We start from the raw sequence: 17,706 nt of genomic DNA on the forward strand, positions 1-17,706 counted from the left end.
TAATAAAGAATTTCACTGGCCTTTGTCCCTGGTTGCTGCATGAACATCTAAATCCTTGGAATTTCCCGTGATAGGAGCATCTTTGTTATTCCTGGTAGACCCCTAGGACTATACCTAAATTTATGCTAATGAGATTACTCAGGATGGGGGCAAGCCAGGCCAGAAGGATCAACCATGTTGGTTGAGGCTTTGAGTCATGTGATACTAGCCCAATCTCAGGGCAAGGGAAGGGCATTGGAGATTGAGTTCACTCACATGGCAAATGATTCTATCAATCATGCCACTCCAATGTGCCAGGAGGGTGACACATCCTGAGGACATGGGAGCTTCATGATTAAGAACCTCCTAAGCCTCTCCCATTTGCTGATTTGGATTTACATCCCTCTATTACTATAAAACTTCAGTTGTAAGTATAGCACATTTCTGAGTTCTGTGAGTCATTCTAGTGAATTATTGAATTTGATGGAGTAATGAGAAATCTGGAATTACAGCCAGTGGGTCACAACTGCCAGTGGCCTGAGAACCCCAGAGCTTGCCACTGGTGTGTGAAGCGAGGGAAGTCTTGTGAGGGGCTGTATCCTTAACCTGTGAAATCTGTATTAACTCCAGGTAGCTGGCATCAGAATTGCATTACAAGATCCAGGAGTCACTGGCTAGATGTGAAATTCCCTCCTGCCTCATCCTCAAAGTTGGAAGACACAAATTCTTTCAAAACTTTCTCTTCAGGGCCTACAGTCAAATCCCTGTAAAATGCCAGGGTCATCAGAATCTCAAGATGCTAATTCAAAATGATTGCATGCTAGCATTCCTTCTCCATGGGAAGGCAGGTGGAAGTGGGGTGAGGATGAGTGGGCAATGGGGACAGGCTGACCCTATTGTCCTGACAGTAGAGAACCAAGTCTTAGTGAAAAATTGCCTTTCTACTCATGACACCATCATACTCACCTCCCCTTGAAAAAGGCCACATAGAAGATGGGGGAGTAGGCATTGACAAACTTGAGCAAGAAAGCTTTGAGGATCAGGCGCTCTTCAAAAGTCTGTTCTGTTTTCGGAACCTCTGTAAGAAAAGAGCGAGGCTGATGAGATTGGGGTGAGATTTCTCACCTCTCCAGAGTTTTGACCTAGACACAAGCTACTATCTCTCAGCTGACTCCTTCACAGCAAAAACCATGAGACCCATCTCTCAGGCACGTCAGATCTGAAGTCATCTGAAGCCCAGGTGGTCTGCCAGGTAATACGAGGTTACAGAAGGGTAAAAAAAATAGAGGATCACCATCTTTCGCCGTCTTGATTCCTCTTGATTCCTCTTTCTCTCTTTCATTTTTAGCAGAAAAAATGCTGAATGAATTTTAGCATTAATTTGGATGAATGCAGGAAAGCATTCATCTGCATATGCTCTAGGTAACCTAAGACATTTCCCGGTCATTCACTCCAATGATGAAAGCTTGTTATAGACAAGATGAGTGAAACAAACAGCCTGAGCCTAAGATCTCAGACTCGTAGGTCATGGGCCCAGGGTGTTCTATCAGGTCCAAGCAGAGGAGTCAGCTGGCATTCCCAGAAGGACTCAGAGACAATGAGCAGAAACCTCATAGGTGCCTTCAGAAGACCAGAGATACAGGAAGCTCCAGTGGACAACTGTTCAGGACACTCAGGAGGGACTCCACAGACCATGACAAATGGCATGGCAAGGATAAGAGATGACAGGGTGTTCTTAGTCCATTTGGGCTGCTATAACAAACTACCATAAACTGAGTGTTCATGAAAACCTGGCATTTACTTCTCAAATTCTGGAGGTTTAGAAGTCTGAGATCAAGGTAGATTTGGTGTCTGGCGAGGGCCTGTCTTTTGGCTTATAGACAGCACCGTCTCACTGTCCTCTCATGGTCAAGGGGAAAGGCATCTCTCTCAGGCCTCTTACATAGGACTCTTCCCCATATATGTGTGCTCCGCCCTCATGACCTTATCACCTCCCAAACACCATACCTCCTAATACCATCACCTTGGCGGTTAGAATTTCAACACAGGAATTTTGGGGAACACAAATACTAGGCTTATAGCACAGGGCCACAGTCTTCAGAGGTAGAAGAAAAGCACTAATACTACATCATGTGGACCAAGAAGCACAGCCTGAAAGTGTGCTGAGCACAGATATGTGACGACACGGCCATGCCACCTGAGGAATTCCGTGTCCAGATGAGACGAGTGTATGGGCCCCCTAACTTGCCTGCTCCACAAATTCACATATAGCTTTTGTAAGCATCGCTGAAGGAATGGACACAAAACCTTGTTTCTTCCATGGAATACCCTTCCCTCACCCACCTCCTTATGCAGAAATCCTTTATATCCTTTAATATCCAGGTGAGTTACTACCACTCTCTCCAGATCAGACCATACAACACTCGCCATATCACACAGTACAGCATCCTCCAGACCACACAGTACCACACTCTCCAATTCATACTATACTAAACTCTCCAATTCATACCATACCAAACTCTCCAAATCACACAGTGCCACTCTCTCCAGATCACAGTGTACCACCTTCTCTAGATTACGCTGTACCACACCCTCAAGATCACAGTGTACCATCTTCTCCAGATTACATCATACCGCACTCTCCAGATCACACTGTACCACACACTCCAATTCACACCATACCAAACTCTCCAGATCACTGTGTACCACCCTCTCCAGATTACGTCATACCACACTCTCCACATAACACGGCACCACAACCTCAAGATTACACCGTACCACACTCTCCAGATCAGTGTACCAACGTCTCCAGATGACACTGTACCGCACTCTCCAGATCACACTGTACCACACCCTCAAGATCACAACGCATCACACACTCCAATTCACACCATACCAAACTCTCTCCAGATCACTGTGTACCAACCTCTCCAGATTACGTCGTACCACACTCTCCACATAACACGGCACCACAACCTCAAGATCACACCATACGACACTCTCCAAATCACACAGTGCCACGCTTTCTTTCTGGAAGCATTACTAGATGCCTTCAGCGGGTAGTCAGTATTCTTGTTTTCTTCTGTTATGCTTTATACGTCCGTGTGTTAACTACCCACACTCATGCCCTTTGAAAACTGACAACAGTCATTATCATTGATTCCTCCAGTCCATGTGTTTGGAGTCTTCCTAAGGCAAGGATTTAGGAGGAAGTAGTTTATTTGAGAAGGGCTCCCAGAAAGCTTTGTAAAGGAGTGGGATGGTGAGAACGAGGAGAGTGGAAACCTAAGATAAATGTGCTCATGAACAGGGTAATGCTGCATCAGCTGGGGTTCAGCCCCACTGGAGACCTCCTAAGAAACTGTGAAGCACACCTCCAAATTTGCACACTGAAACGGGAGATCAAACAGGAGGCCCTCCCTGGCTGAAGGTCATCTTTGGGGCTAACTCCCTGGCTCTTCCAGCCTGTCCTATGCACGGGTGAACCTGCTCCCACAATCAGAGAACGCTCATAGACAGAGAGTGGCAGGAAGCCATTGGTACAGAGGAACCATCTGAAGGTCACCTCCAGGGTGGGCCAGCTGGAGGTGGGTGCTGCAAAAAAGCATCTGCTCCCATCCTCTGTGTATGACAGAAGGCACCATACATAGGTGTGCACTGTCATTACCTCATTAACCTTCACCTCCCTGGGTGAGGTAGGTATTTCGTGTCACTTCTGTAGATAAAGGGAATTGAGGCCCAGAGAGGTTACAGCCTTGCTCAAGATCACATAGCAGGTAAGTGACAGATGTAAGATGTGAACCCAGATCTGCCTGCCTCAAAAATATAGTTTTTAACAACACCACTTTTTGCCATCAGAATGTTTGACCCATTGTTGTTTTCATCACACACTCTCTTTCACCTCCCCACCTTCCACTCCCAGTCCAACCTGATGCGCCTAAGAAATATTTGTCCTTTGCAGGTTACATTCATCAAGCACCAGCTGTGTGTCAGGTGCCAGGCCAAAATGAATAAAGGCTTCCCCCTTCCTTCAAGGAGCTTCACTGAGCAAGGTCTCTGGAGAGGCTTTTGCTCACCGCCAAATCTCTCCCAGATTGACCTGTCAGCAGCAGAGTATCATCTCCCATCTCAGGGCAGAAATAGTCTTAGGGAAAGGCTGCATTGCCATGTTCCAGTTTCCCACACAGCACAGTGAGCCCTTCATTCACTGCCAATCCTACAACACTGTCTTGAGTATTAGGAGATGCTGTGCCACTCCAGCGATGACTGCTTTTGCTGGTGGATTACCAACGACCCTCTCACACTGCACAACTGCATGTGTACAGATGGCCCTTTAGAGGAAGACTGAAGCACCTAGGCCTCCCCTGAGTCTTGAAAAGCCTCTAATGTGTCCAAGGCTTGAAGACCACCAATGTCGGGGTCTTTGTGTGGGGACTAAGCTGCCAGAGAACATTCAATGGGACTGAGAACTGTAGTGAATAGGATTACTTTGCTGAGCATCTTCAACTGCATAATGCATTGTTTAGGAAATACCGTATTTGGTAAAAATGCTGTAAAAGATTTAACAAAAATATAGGTAGACACATACAGATTTTAACAGTAAAAATTCATCAATAGCAAGGGTTGTTGCAGGAGAATAACTCTGGAGTACAAGAGCAGACCCCCAAGAGTCTTACTTGTGTGAGGCCTCCCCAGCCTCCTGGATGAGATGGGGAGGGAGAGATTGGCCAGGGGCTCATCACATGCATTCCCTCCTCCTAGATACACAGCTAGTTAGGGGTAACATGAAGGAGCTGTGGCCAGAGAGAGATGAGTGGAGGTGGCATATGCTGTTTCCAAGCCTGGGCCTCAGTGTTTCCTGTGAGGTCCTCTGCTCTCTCTCTCTCTCTTCCCTCATCTCCTAGGGGAAATGTCAATAGTACCACTGGAAAGAGGAAGCCCAGATTCCTGAATCACCATGTGGAAGGCTGTCCTCCAAACACCTGGCTTAACTACAATAGGATCGAGAACTAAATGTTGGAGGTTTACAACACTTCTCCTGAATATGCTCCAACATTTAGATGTGCTGAAACTGACTACCGCAGCTGGCGAGGGAAACTGGGACAGACAGGTCCTGAGGTACCACTTGTAACTTTCCTAAATGAAGAGAAAGACTTGCCCCAACTCAAGCCCTCGGAAAGTATGGATAGTGTTTCTGAGCAGACCCAGAGGTCACTGAGGGTGGCTAGAGCCAAAGTCTAAGGCCTATGTGCTGTTGACCCAGTGATCAGTTGTAGGTGAGGAGAAGTGTGCTTGAGAGAAACAGTGTTTGAGTGTGACACTCTAATACTGTCTAGTATAAATCACTGGGAACTGATTCCAACATCATCCAAACAACACATCCTCCAAAACTGAGCAAGTTAAACAACATTTTGGAGTTCTAAGAAAGACCTGCAGTAATTCAGAGAGGAAATTTCTAAGCTGTTAGACACAGTAGTAAAACAGTATCAGTGGAGAATGGCAGCAGAGCCAGGGGACCAATAGCACCTGTCATGGTCCGAGCCTGATCAGAGACCTATTAAAGAGACAGGCAGGGGTGAGACTTCAGGATCCACGGCCCTGGGGAGGGACATGAGAGTGGGAAAGCTAAGCAATCCTTTGGTGCTACTTTGCAAAGAGCATTGGCCGCTAGGGACTCTGGAGACAGCAGTGTAATTCTACAGGGGTTGAATTGGAATTCTATAGGGGTGGAATTGGAATTCTATAGGGGTTGTATTGGAATTCTATAGGGGTTGTATTGGAATTCTATAGGAGTTGTATTGGAATTCTATAGCAGGAGTTGAACTGGAATTCTACAGGAGTTGAACTGGAATTCTACAGGAGTTGAATTGGAATTCTATAGCAGGAGTTGAATTGGAATTCTATAGCAGGAGGAATTGGAATTCTATAGCAGGAGTTGACTTGGAATTCTATAGCAGGAGTTGAACTGGAATTCTATAGCAGGAGTTGAATTGGAATTCTATAGCAGGAGTTGAACTGGAATTCTACAGGAGTTGAACTGGAATTCTACAGGAGTTGAACTGGAATTCTACAGGAGTTGGAAAAGCCTTCTGTGATATTCCCCTGCTGGTGGAAAGTTTTGTAGTTTTCTCCTTTTGGTCCCGCCTGGGTGGGTATGGCCCCCTGAGATAAAAGATCTGGGTGATCCCGCACTGCTTCACCAAATAATCATCTGGATAATGATTTGTGCTCACCGTTTCCAGCTAGCACTGCCGCTTCTGTCATTTCTTCTTTAGTTATGCATGTTAGCAAACGCCCCATAAGATCTTTAGCTTCTTAGGCCTTTCCCCTCCCTGCCATCAAGAGGCCAGGTCCTCCCTGCCTGATTTGTGCATATCAGGTCCTCACCTGCCTGAACATGCCACATCCCCATCTTCGGCCTGATTCTCATTCCCCTTAACTACCGGAGACAATTCTGAGGCCCAGTGGAAGTGTCTGCCATTGACAGATCACTTTTGGTTTCGAGATCTCATCACTCTGCAGCCTCATAGGGCTCTGAACCCTCGCGTTCACCGCACCCCCACTCTTGCCCCACCCCCGCATAGTTTGGAGGGCTTTTCTCCATGAGCAAGGTCCCAGAGAGACATCTTCCGGGCAGACCCCAGCTATTGCCAGATGTGCTCTACGATGAACAGGCATTGAATGAATAAATGAGTGAATGAATAATAGGAAAAATGTGTTTGGAAGAATGAAAAAAAAATTTGTCCCATATTAAAAATTCCCTGTCATATTCCAAGGAGGACAAATTCTAAGGAGGGACTTTTTTTCTGAGCAGATGACAGGTGTAACCATACGACAGGAGCAACCAGAAGACTCAAACTCGCCGACCTAACGTAAGAGACGGGGGTGCTGGAGTTGGAGGCAGGACCCAGCAGGGTGAGGGCCAGTGCAATGGGAGGGGAAGGGCATAGAGGAAATGGACTGACAGGTGTGGGGAGGGCCCACTGGGAGTTTTCATTAAGTGCCACTGTGAGGTTTGCAGCGTGACCTCTTTGTGTGCCTCTCCACAGAATTTTCACTAATGATTCCTTGAAAGTGTTCTGGATTTGCGCTTGGGGGACTGCTGAAGGACTGGGTTCTGCTTCAAGATGAGCATGGGGAAGGAGCAGCGACTGATCTGGGTAACAAATGAGAGACATTAGGGAAACAGGCTGACACCGTGGAAGGCAGAGGAGGAGAAGAGGAAGAAGAAAGAGAAGGGAAGGGGGAAAAAGGAGGAGGAAAAGGGAGGAGGGATGACAGAAACGGGAAGGAAGAAAGGGAGAACTTTTCAATAGGATGTTTTTTCTTTTTTTTTTTTTTTCCTTTTTTCAATAGGAATTTGAGCCTCTGTCCAGTGTGCCTGAGGCATCCAATTTAACAATAACTCAACCACATCTCATCTCTTTTAAATATTTTTGGGGCAAGAAAACTTAAGCCCATGTCACTTAAAAAAACAAGCAATCAGATCTGAGGGTCTGAAAATTTGGAAAACATATCTAGAAGGTGATCGGGATGAGATGTGGAGTGGCACGTGTCTTTAATTTTATTTTATCATCCCCTTTGAACTGTGTGTCCTCAGATCTCCCAGTCCCTACAGGAATTTCCTCCAAGTTCCCTGCAAAGAGGATCTAGTCATTTCAGAGGCCTTTCCTCCAACTGGAAATGAGTGATTCCATTCCTCCATACTGATAAGTCATAGGCCTGGCTATTATTTATGAGTTTTATTTCTAAAAAACAGCCGGTGCCTGTGCTTTAGGGCCATGAGCCACCATAAATAAGGAGCATTTCCAATAAACGATCCAAATCCATGTGACAGGCCACAAAATCAGCTTGGCGCCCCAGCCTGGAGCAGCTCTGAGTCACAGTGTGTGCTTGGCCGAGCCTTCTGGGAAAGGGGTCTCAGGAGAGCACCTCCCAGTGAGGGAACAAATGAAGGTCTGAGGCAAGGAGGGATACCACAGCCTGGAGCTCCACTTTGGCTTCTGGATCCCTTTCACAAGCCAACACAGAGAGCCTCACCTGCCTGTGACAGAGACTACATGGTTGAAGAAATGGGGCAAGTGGGCAGGTGCAGTGGCTCGTGCCTGTAATCCCAGCACTTTGGGAGGCTGAGGAGGGCAGATTACTTGAGGCCAAGAGTTTGAGACCAGCCTGGCAAACACGGCAAAGCTCCGTCTCTATGAAAAATACAAAAATTATCTGGGCGTGGTGGTGCACATCTATAGTCCCAGTTACTCAGGAGGCTGAAGCACGAAAATTGCTTGAACTCAGGAGGCAGAGGTTGCAGTGACCTGAGATCATGCCACCGCACTCCAGCCTGGATGACAGCAAGGCTCTGTTTAAAAAAAAAAAAAGAAAAGAAAAGAAAAGAAGGAAAGAAATGAAGAAAAGAAGCAAGTGTTCCCAGAGGCCAGGTGGGATGGGGTGACGTCTGAAGGTCAGGAAGGGCTGTCTGCATCTCAGGCCACTAGGCAGGATTCCTTGTAAGACAGACTTCTGGAGGAGTCTGAATTTGAACCCCATGAAAAAATGGTCCATCCTTGCGCTTTGAACAACTCCAAATAAAGTACCTTTAGATTCCATGGCTATGGGGATACGAAGGAGGGGAATCTAATGGAGAGAGGGTGAGGAGGTAGACAGGCAACCCTCTCTATTATTCATGTGCCCCTAACATTGCACCTCCCCCGGGAAGCACCCCAGGTTGATTAGAGGCCATCTGGAAGTTTCACCTGCTTCCGACCTGTGGAGCAGGATCCCAACAAAGAGGGCAGACTCCACTTCCGGCCAGAAAGGACAATCAGAGGGAATTTCTGTGCAGAGCCATTCCCACCATCAGCCCTTTTCTTTTAAGTGTTAATCCTTTGCTGCATCGTGTCATGAAAAAATATGAGTGCAAATGACCCAGCTGTAAACTGCCTTGGAAAACAATTAGTATGAAAGCCCAGCTTCATCCCAGGGGGCCAGCTCAGGACTGAAAGTCCCCAGAGCTCCATCCTAATCATATGGAAACAGCACAGCCAGGAGAGGACGCCAGCTGCAGGCTGAGTCTTGGAAATGCAGCTCCTCCTGACTGGCGTCTTCGACAGCCCAGCTGGCAAATGCATAATGATGGCAGCAAAAATGATAGCAGCAAAACAGAACAAGAGGATGCCCAAGCAAAAGTGCTTGCTCTTCCCCTTACCTCTCCCTAAGGCAGGTCACGCCTTTGCAAACAGCAATGTTTGCTGACAGCACAACCATCTGGGCTGCCCTTCATTTGGGAATGGGGGCCAGTGGAGGGACTATCTGGGTACCTGGTGTGATGCTGTTGCCTTGGTATTGCCACGGCTAGGGTGGAAATCACCCTAGGAGAAGTCAGCCAGCTGGATGACAAGGCAGCCAGCTCATAGCCTGAGGGAGCTGAGAGCATCTGAACTGGGGATCCGGAGGATGTACCTGAGATACTCCTGCGGCGAGAGAGAGAGAGAGAGAGAGAGAACACTCCAGTTCCCTAGTGAGGTGGAGAGGGGATCTGGGGAGAAAAGGTGCAAACGAAGAAGGAGGACCACAGCCCTTCCTTCTCTTCTGGATGCTTTAGTCCCTGGGCTCCTAGAAAATCCAAAGAGAGGGAGAGGAAGAGGAAGATATTGGACTTCTTGCCAACAGGAGAGATGAGTGCTCCAAGGACTTAGTAGGGAAATGAGAGACGTGTTCATGGTCCCAGGTCATGTTTGGGAAGGAATTATTACCAGTTATACTAAGTGTTCTAAACAGTGGGATTAATGACCGTAGTCTTATATAACTGGTAGGGGTGCTCCACATACTTGGGCTATAACTGTACTCACATCGTCTTATTAGTAGTCACAGCCTCCTGCCATCCTCTCTCTTTCCCAGGCAACATTTAGAATAATTTAAGCCAACATCATGGAGGGGCCCCCCGACAAGCATAGAATCCCCCTGGTCACACCCTGGGAGGTTCTTTCTCCCCGACAGGCCACCCAGAGAGCCAGGAGCCCCAGAGAACCAGGATCCCGGTGCAAAGCAGGAAGAGAATACAAGCCAGCAGACCCAACTTTCAGGCCAGATTGCAAATGACCAGCACTGTGGTGTCCCCCCTAGAAAGGTATAGGCCCCATTCCCCTCTCCAGCCCACGCCGGCCAGGCCCACCCATGTCCTCTGCTGGACTCTGTCCCTGATCAGGCTCCAATGCAGAGAGCAGACCCCCCATCTCAGAGCACTGCATCCAATAAAGCCAACACTTTCACCCCATGCTCCAAAAACAAACACTATCCACATTTAGAAAATTAGATTCATATATACCCCAAATACGCTTCTTTAAAGAATGTTTGGTGCCCCGGCAGTCATTCGTATCTGTGATACCTACTTTTCTCCCGTCCTGTTCCTTTCCTCCTGCTCTTCTCTCCTCAGTAAGAATATATTGCCTTTTGCTAGAGTAGCTTAGAACTGGAGGAAAAGTTTAGACTCAAAACTTCCCGGGAGGGGCCAGGCACGCTGGCGCATACCAGTAGTCCCGGCATTTTGGGAGACTGAGGCAGGAGAATCACTTGAGCCCAGGAGTTCAAGACCAGCCTGGGAAACAAAATGAGATACCCTTCTTTAAAAAAATTTTAGCCAGATGCCGTGGCACATACCAGGAGTCCCAGCTACTCAGGAGGCTGAGGTGGGAGGATCCCTTGAGCCCAGGAGTTCAAGGCTGTTGTGAGCTATGATCATGCCACTGCACCCCAGTCTGGGCAACAGAGCGAGATCCTGTCTATTTTTGAAAAAAGAGAGAGAGATTCCTGGTGGCCTTTCAAATTTTTAAAAAATTTCTTTCTTGTTTAAAACTTATAAGCACGCAGGACCCCAAAGCCTGGGGAGCTCCACTTTCCCTGTGCATGTGAGACAGACGGCTGCACTCACAGCTTGCCTCCCTGCCGTCTTCCCCACCTGGGGCATCTGACCCACGTGGTTGTCCCCATCCCCAGAAACACTCTACCTCTTGTCATTCACATATGTGGGTGCACTGCATTTTAAATCTTCTGGAGCCTTTGTGGTGTTTCCTTTTGTTCTCCCAATAAATTTAAACTTTTCTGGGGAACAAGGACAGCTATATATTAAAAGGCAGTAGAGTGTCACGGTTTTAGCAAGGACAATGAGGCCAGACTCACCACTTATCAGTGCCATGACCTTGGGCCTGTCATTTTCTGCTCTGTGTCTTCAGTCTTCCTGTGTCTAAATGGGAGTGTTAAGATTACCTACCCGACTGGGGCTGTTTGAAGGATTAAACATACAGATATATGGAAAGTGCTTAGAACAATGTTTGGTTCGGGGTAAGCAGTGTGTGTGTGTGTGTGTGTATGTGTGTATAAGTGTGTGTGTATGTGCGCGCGCGCATGTGCACGTGCGTGCATGTGTGTGGGCAAGTGTGTATGTGTGTGAGATATAGGGTAAGCAGGGTGTGCATCAACACACACTCATGCACACTACTAACTGTATGCTTTGGTCAAGCTTCTAAACCTCTTCAGCCTTCTCATAAGTAAAATGAAAGAAATGACTCATTCCCAGTGTTACTGTCATAATGTGGGGCAAAGTACGCAAACCAGTGTTGGCATGAGGTGGGCACTCAATGGAACTCAGGGCCTTTCCCCATCCCTCCTTTCACTCCCGTCCCTGGCCCCACTTCAGGAGCATCTGGGGCAGTGACAGTCAGGAGTGGGCTATCAGCAATGTCCAAGCAGCTCCCAAGCACAGTCATTTTCATAAAAACCTTGACTTGACTAATACTCTTTTTTTCAAGCACCTACAATGAGCCCAACCCTGGGACTTGGAGAGACTGGATGGCAAGGGAGGGATGAAGTGCACCAGCCAGCACTCTGCACAGAGTTTCGAAAGAAAAGATAAGGAGGAAAAGCAGACAGAAAGCCAAAAGCATTTTGAGTATTCAGCCTAGAAGCCTGCCATCAGCCGTGCCTCCTCCATCCTGCCTCCTATTGGAAGAATTCTCCAAAGCTAGAGTACAGACAGGCCCCCTGTCCAGGCCAAGCCCGACCACTGCCTACATTGTTACGCTAAGATCCTATAGTTTTCCTTCTCCCAGATTTGTATAGCTCAAAGGCACAATACACCCCTGCATCCTGACCTGAGGAGGAAGCACACCTTGCACCAGTCAGCTCCATTGCCTTCTTGCCTCCCGCCCTATCCTCCCAACATGCTGCAGCCTGTCCTCTTTGCTGTATGTCCAGAGGCCCAGTGACCTGCCCAGATTTTGCCTGCTTCCTCCCCCAGGACCTGAACCCTTTCTCTACAGCCACCACCTGTATCCCCTCCTGGAGTGAACGGATCACTGGGGACTAAGAGACCTTGTCCCACCCGTCCACTGGAATCCTACCCCCGCAGCACTCAAAATCCAATACTGATGCTTGCTAAAGCTGGTCACACACTCTGTACACTGTGCCGTGGCCAGCCGGGCTCCCTCTCAGACACAGTTCCAAAGCTTCATGCATTTCCCCAGAAAGCCCCCTTCCCACCACCCTGGGGTTCAGCTCAGTCCTGCTTCACCAGTGCTGTGTTGCCTCCAGATTCCAGCATGTCTTGCATGTAAGTTCCTGACTATTGTTATGGCAGCCAAGGGGACAATCACTGTGTTTATCTGCCACTGCTGCTAGTGGTAGATATCATTCTCAAGGAAATTAACAAATCTTGCCTTCTGTGATATATATTTGTAGCAAGAATGGACCTCAGATAGGCCTGACACCTCAGCCTCTTGAAGGATGCTCCCAGGAAACTGGTCTTCCATTACTCAGCCCTGTGGGAAACACTTGGGTACTTATTGGGGTTACTGACACCAGCTGTTTGCACCTGGTGAGCAAAGCGCATACTCACAGCCTCCTCAACTATCAACACATCTGGGGCAGGAAGCCAAGCGGGTGTTAAACCCAGCGTGAGAATGGCAAAGGAAGTCTTAAGCCTGGCAGACTTCTCATTCCATTAGGTGGCATTATCCATAGCTTTATGTCCGCGTGGAGCCTGAGGGAACCCTGTAACCGTATCTCTGCCTGTGGGGATACTGCTGGGACCTACTCTGTGGGACCGTCTCTGTTAGTGTGGGTATTCTTTGCCTTTAAGGAAACTTTAAGTCTCCCGATACCCTTGGTGCCTCTTTCAGTCACTATCCCATTGTGTCAACTTTGCACTGGCCTTATTCATCTCAATAAGATCACACATCCTTCTGTAGGAAGACAGGTGAAATAAGGAATACATAAATGTTCACTGTAGCCTCTACTGTGGCTTAAAAGATACCTAGCCTACGGGCATTCCTTGAAAAACGTCTTTTTGCATGCATGAATGAAGAGAGAGACGTAGTTCACCAATGACTGCAATGACAAAAATGTGCTAAGATCTGCCATGGGCCAGGCACTGTGCAGGAAATAAAAATAAATGAAAGACAGGGTCACTGTTCTCAAGAGCCTTGCAGCCTGGTTGGGAGCAAGTAGCAGAGACCTTTCCTGCTTACAGAATGGCCATGTCCTTTCACACATTTTCCAAGTTCTTCATAATTAGGCTGATTCTAGCCAGTGAGCTGTGAGCAAACGGGATGAACGATGATGCTTGGAGGCTGAAGCATTTAACAGCCCCAGTCAATGCTCCAGCTGTTTTTCTTGACATGGTGTCCACGGCAGCCGCCATCAGTCTAGGTCCCTGAGCAACTGTGTGCAGCAGAGACCCCAGCCTGATCGCACTAGATATGTGGGCTGAGCAAGAACACAGATGACTTTATAGATGCAACCAAGATTCAAGATGAATTTATCACCCCAGCAGAGCCTAGTCTATTCTAACACTGGGAAGACACATATATGTGAAATGTGATAAGATCAGATAGCACCTGATCAGCATCCAATGAGTAGTGTGGATAAGACGCTCCAAGCTTAGCCTTGACCTGCAGGCTTTGCCTTTACTGTTCCATTTTCCTAAGAGTTCTCCTTCCACATCCTTTTGTGGGTGGCTCCCTCCTGTGATCCAGGTCTCAGCTATAAAGTTACCACCTTGAAACACCTTTCCTGACCAACTCCTCCAGAGTGCACAGCCCCAGACCACTGTCTGTCTCATCAGACCTTCCTCACATTCTGGGGAATGGCCCTGCTCACTGTCCATCTTTCCCTTGCCACAGTGAAAGCAAAATGAGAGCAGGGACCTTGTCGCTTGTCATTGCTGTGTTTTCAGAACTGTGCCTGGCACAGAGTAAGCACTCCATCAACAGCTGATGGATGAACCCAGAAACAGAGGGTGTGTGCCAGGGGAGTCTGGAAGGGGGAGGATGACCACCGATGGCTGAGAGGCCAGAAGAGGATTTACAAAGGAGGAGCCCTCAAGAAGCCCTTTCAAGGGGGGTCACTGAGGTCATTTTGGCAGTCACAGCAGCATGAGCAAGGCTGGGCTGGGGCCACACGGGGAGGCTAGGGTGACCGTGAGCTGAGTGGGTCAGCTGGGGTGGAGGACCACAGTGGGAAGAAAGTAGCTGAGAGCTTGAAATGCTAACTATAGCTGCTCTAGGGCCAAGGGAAGCTGTCTGAGGGTGCTGACTGGGAGCAATGTCCCCAAACCCACTGTTCAGGAAAGGATGGCTGGATGGGGATTTCCAAGCTATAAGCCCATTGAAAGAGGCTGAGGACAACGGCATAGGCATTAGGCTGTGAAAACCGTCCAGACACATGATGACCAGAGAACAGGAGGAATATGATGAAGGAAGGATCAGCAAACCTTTGTCCAAAAAAGTTCTCCAATACCCACTGCCACACAGTTGGGGGGTGGGAGGAGAAGGAGCCAGGTCTAGAGTTCAAAGCTTCTTTCTACTGGATTCTCAAATTCAGCGGTCCCTCTCTGAGCCCTCTGGGGTACCCAGTCTAAGGTAGACAAGAGCAACGCCCCAGAACAAGGCTCACTGGGGTTCCTGATGGAGACCCAACACACCACTTCAGTACAGATGGTGAGAAACTGACATCAAAGTCACACAAAAGAGATTCACATTTTAAAGGTAGAATCTGAGTCTGAACCTTAGTAAAGTGAGGGTATAATACTTCCCTTCCTGGCCATGCAGTTTTTGTGAAGATGAAATGGAGTTACAAATTTTATTTTAAGCTTAAAAATACTTTATGAGCATCATTCTCAGAGAGAACAAAATGTACTTGTTAGGATTTTATCTCCTTTCCGGGGCACAGACTTTCTTACGGAGTCCTGGACATTGATTTAACAGCCCAGGGTTGCCGCTTTGGTCTGGCCAAGGAGGGTGTGTCGGTAGAAACAGTGAACATAGCTTCATGATGTGAAAGCTGTGTTACAGCCCATTTTATTTGTGGCTTTAAACAGAAGAGTTAAGGCCCCGCCTCGCACATGGGAAGTACTCACTAAATACTTATTAATGAGTTTTCTATTGTTGCCCACTCAATTTCTCTTTCATCTTTATCACTATCTAGAGCAATGCAAGAAAAGAGATAATGTAACACAAACGAATAGCAAGAAGAAAGATCTACATCACCACTGACTTCCTGTCCCTCTTTTTCCTACTTCCTGCCCATACACTCAGCAATGTCCTTTCAACTGGCTCTCCTACCTCTCCCTATTCTGTCACATCCCATTTCCCTGCTAAGTAATTTTGCAGACAGCTCCCGTCATGCCACGCTCTTAAAAAAATCCTCAGTGGTGCTAGATCAGGACCACATGGAGTGAGTAGGGGACATTTATTTCTACTCCTGATGTTTCCTCCATGCGGTGGGAGTGTGATTAGTTGTAATGTCTCAGCTTGTCTTCCCCCAGCTCAACCATCTCTCCTCTTGGGTGAGAGAAGGAGGAGTAGCTTATCTTATTGTTGAGTCTGGAAGAGGATGCTGGCATTCCTTGCCTAGCCTCTTTTTCTGCCCCTACTTGGAGGGGGAGCTAAGGGCCTGCAGGAAGCAGGTGTTCTTCTATGTCCCTCCAAGTTCTAAGTTCACAGGGCTGGCCCATCCACCGCTGCCTGCCATGGAGAGAGAATGTCTTTTTGGCTCTTCTCCTAAGCTACTGCCTCCCATGTAGCCTTTCTCAGTTTTACGGCTGATATTTTGGCTTTGTCTACTCTTGCCTTGATCTAATTTCTCAGCTGGTCCAGTCATCAGGCCAGGAAGATGGTACTGTTTATTGCTGAATGTCCTTGGGAACTCCAGCAAACACTTCTCCATTATCTATGAAAAAAATCGGAGTCCTCAGCCTGGCATTTTAGATTTCCCATCAAAAAGCAAAAGAAAACAAGAAAACACGAGCTAGTTAACTCCGTCGGCCCAGTTTCCCACTCCATCATGCCCTGGATGTGCCCTGGACCTAGAGCCCCGGGCACTGGGCTCCCCTGGCGTCCTGTGCATGCTTCATGCTTTCTTTCTCCCATACGCTGAGCTCAGCTTCTCCTCCGCTGGTGTTCAGCTCGACCAAGACTCTCCCAATCACCCAAGTGGCTCATTTGCCACTTTCCTGCATGCCTTTCCTGACCCCCTGATCACTCCCTTCAGTGCCGTATTTCTCGCTTGGTTTCCTTTGCCAGGAATCTCCCTCTCCTCCTGCCCATCCCCTCCTCCCTATCTATATGTGTGCCTGACTCTCACTTATCTCTGAGCTCTACAGTTAAATGCCTCTCCCTCCAAAGCCTCCTGAGTCCCCAGGAGTGTTGGATGTTCTTCCAAAGTGCTTCCATAGAATCCTGTCTATCATTAAATATGCTGAATTAAAATTCTCTGCTGATTTTTCTCAAGAAGCTTATGAAGGAACACAGATAACACTCATAAATATGCACACTCCTGGAAACAGCAGAGCTGCCCCTGAGGATGCTAAGCGGCCGACGGCAACACAGAAGCCAAAGCAAAGTGCTCACCATGCGTAGTGTTTCAGGAGAGGCCAAGCAGGGGAAAGGCACAGACAGAGCAACTTTCTGGAATTCTCCAGTCATCAGGAGAAGGCTCCTGAGGAGGTGGCTATCCTATCAAGGGTCCGTGAATTAAAGACATCATCCATACCATCAATGCAACTTCCCTATGAGGTTAACAAGAAGTTGGGAAACCTCGTCCCTAGTGTCAGAGAGGGAAATCTCTACATTCAGAGAGGGAAGGGATGAATCCAGGCCACCCAGAATACATACAATGGGACAGGGTCTCGACTGTCAGCCTCCCCCATCCAATAAGCACAAATGCCAAATGCCAAAACGTGGTGCTTGGGCAACAGCGGCTTACAGCTCAAATGACACGTCTAAATATTGAGGCCATGGCATTTTTCTCACTGGTTTGAAGCTTGGGAAGTCTGATATGCCTCTTTGAAGTCTACTGAGTGCCCGGGGAATGTGTGGATTTTCTGGGGCCTCTGACAATACGGGGATAGATAAGACCAATAAGACCCTCTTGGGCTCAAGTATCAAGAGGCTTTCCTCAACTTTATAGATGCTGCTGGGAAAATGAGAGCTAAAGCTCTGTACTTTTTAACAGGAAGTCTGCCTTGCTTCTAGGTTAGGCTAAAAAGAACAGACCCTGTGGTTTATCCTTAGGGGATAGTGAGTGTCCTGTCACATGAGGCAATCAACACAGGCCAGAGGACTTGATCAAGAATGTTATAGGAAGGATTCCTGCCTTTAGAGAAAGCCCTTTGGCAGCCCTGCAAATACACATACGTTGCACTTCCCCATTCCTCTAATTAAAATTCACTGTACAAAG

The 17,706-nt window shown here is 47.8% G+C and overlaps 1 protein-coding gene across 2 annotated transcripts in view; it reads right to left on the reverse strand.

The window, feature by feature from the left end:
- ANO2 (anoctamin 2) overlaps positions 1-17,706 on the reverse strand; it is a 357,929-nt gene that overhangs the window by 52,450 nt on the left and 287,773 nt on the right. For both annotated transcript variants that reach the window (XM_021921930.2, XM_021921931.2), the window contains one exon: positions 946-1,057. In XM_021921930.2, coding sequence (XP_021777622.1) covers positions 946-1,057 — 112 coding nt within the window. The remainder of the gene's footprint in view (positions 1-945; positions 1,058-17,706) is intronic.

The sequence above is a fragment of the Papio anubis genome, chromosome 9, assembly GCF_008728515.1.
Source record: "Papio anubis isolate 15944 chromosome 9, Panubis1.0, whole genome shotgun sequence".
Lineage (NCBI taxonomy): Eukaryota > Metazoa > Chordata > Mammalia > Primates > Cercopithecidae > Papio > Papio anubis.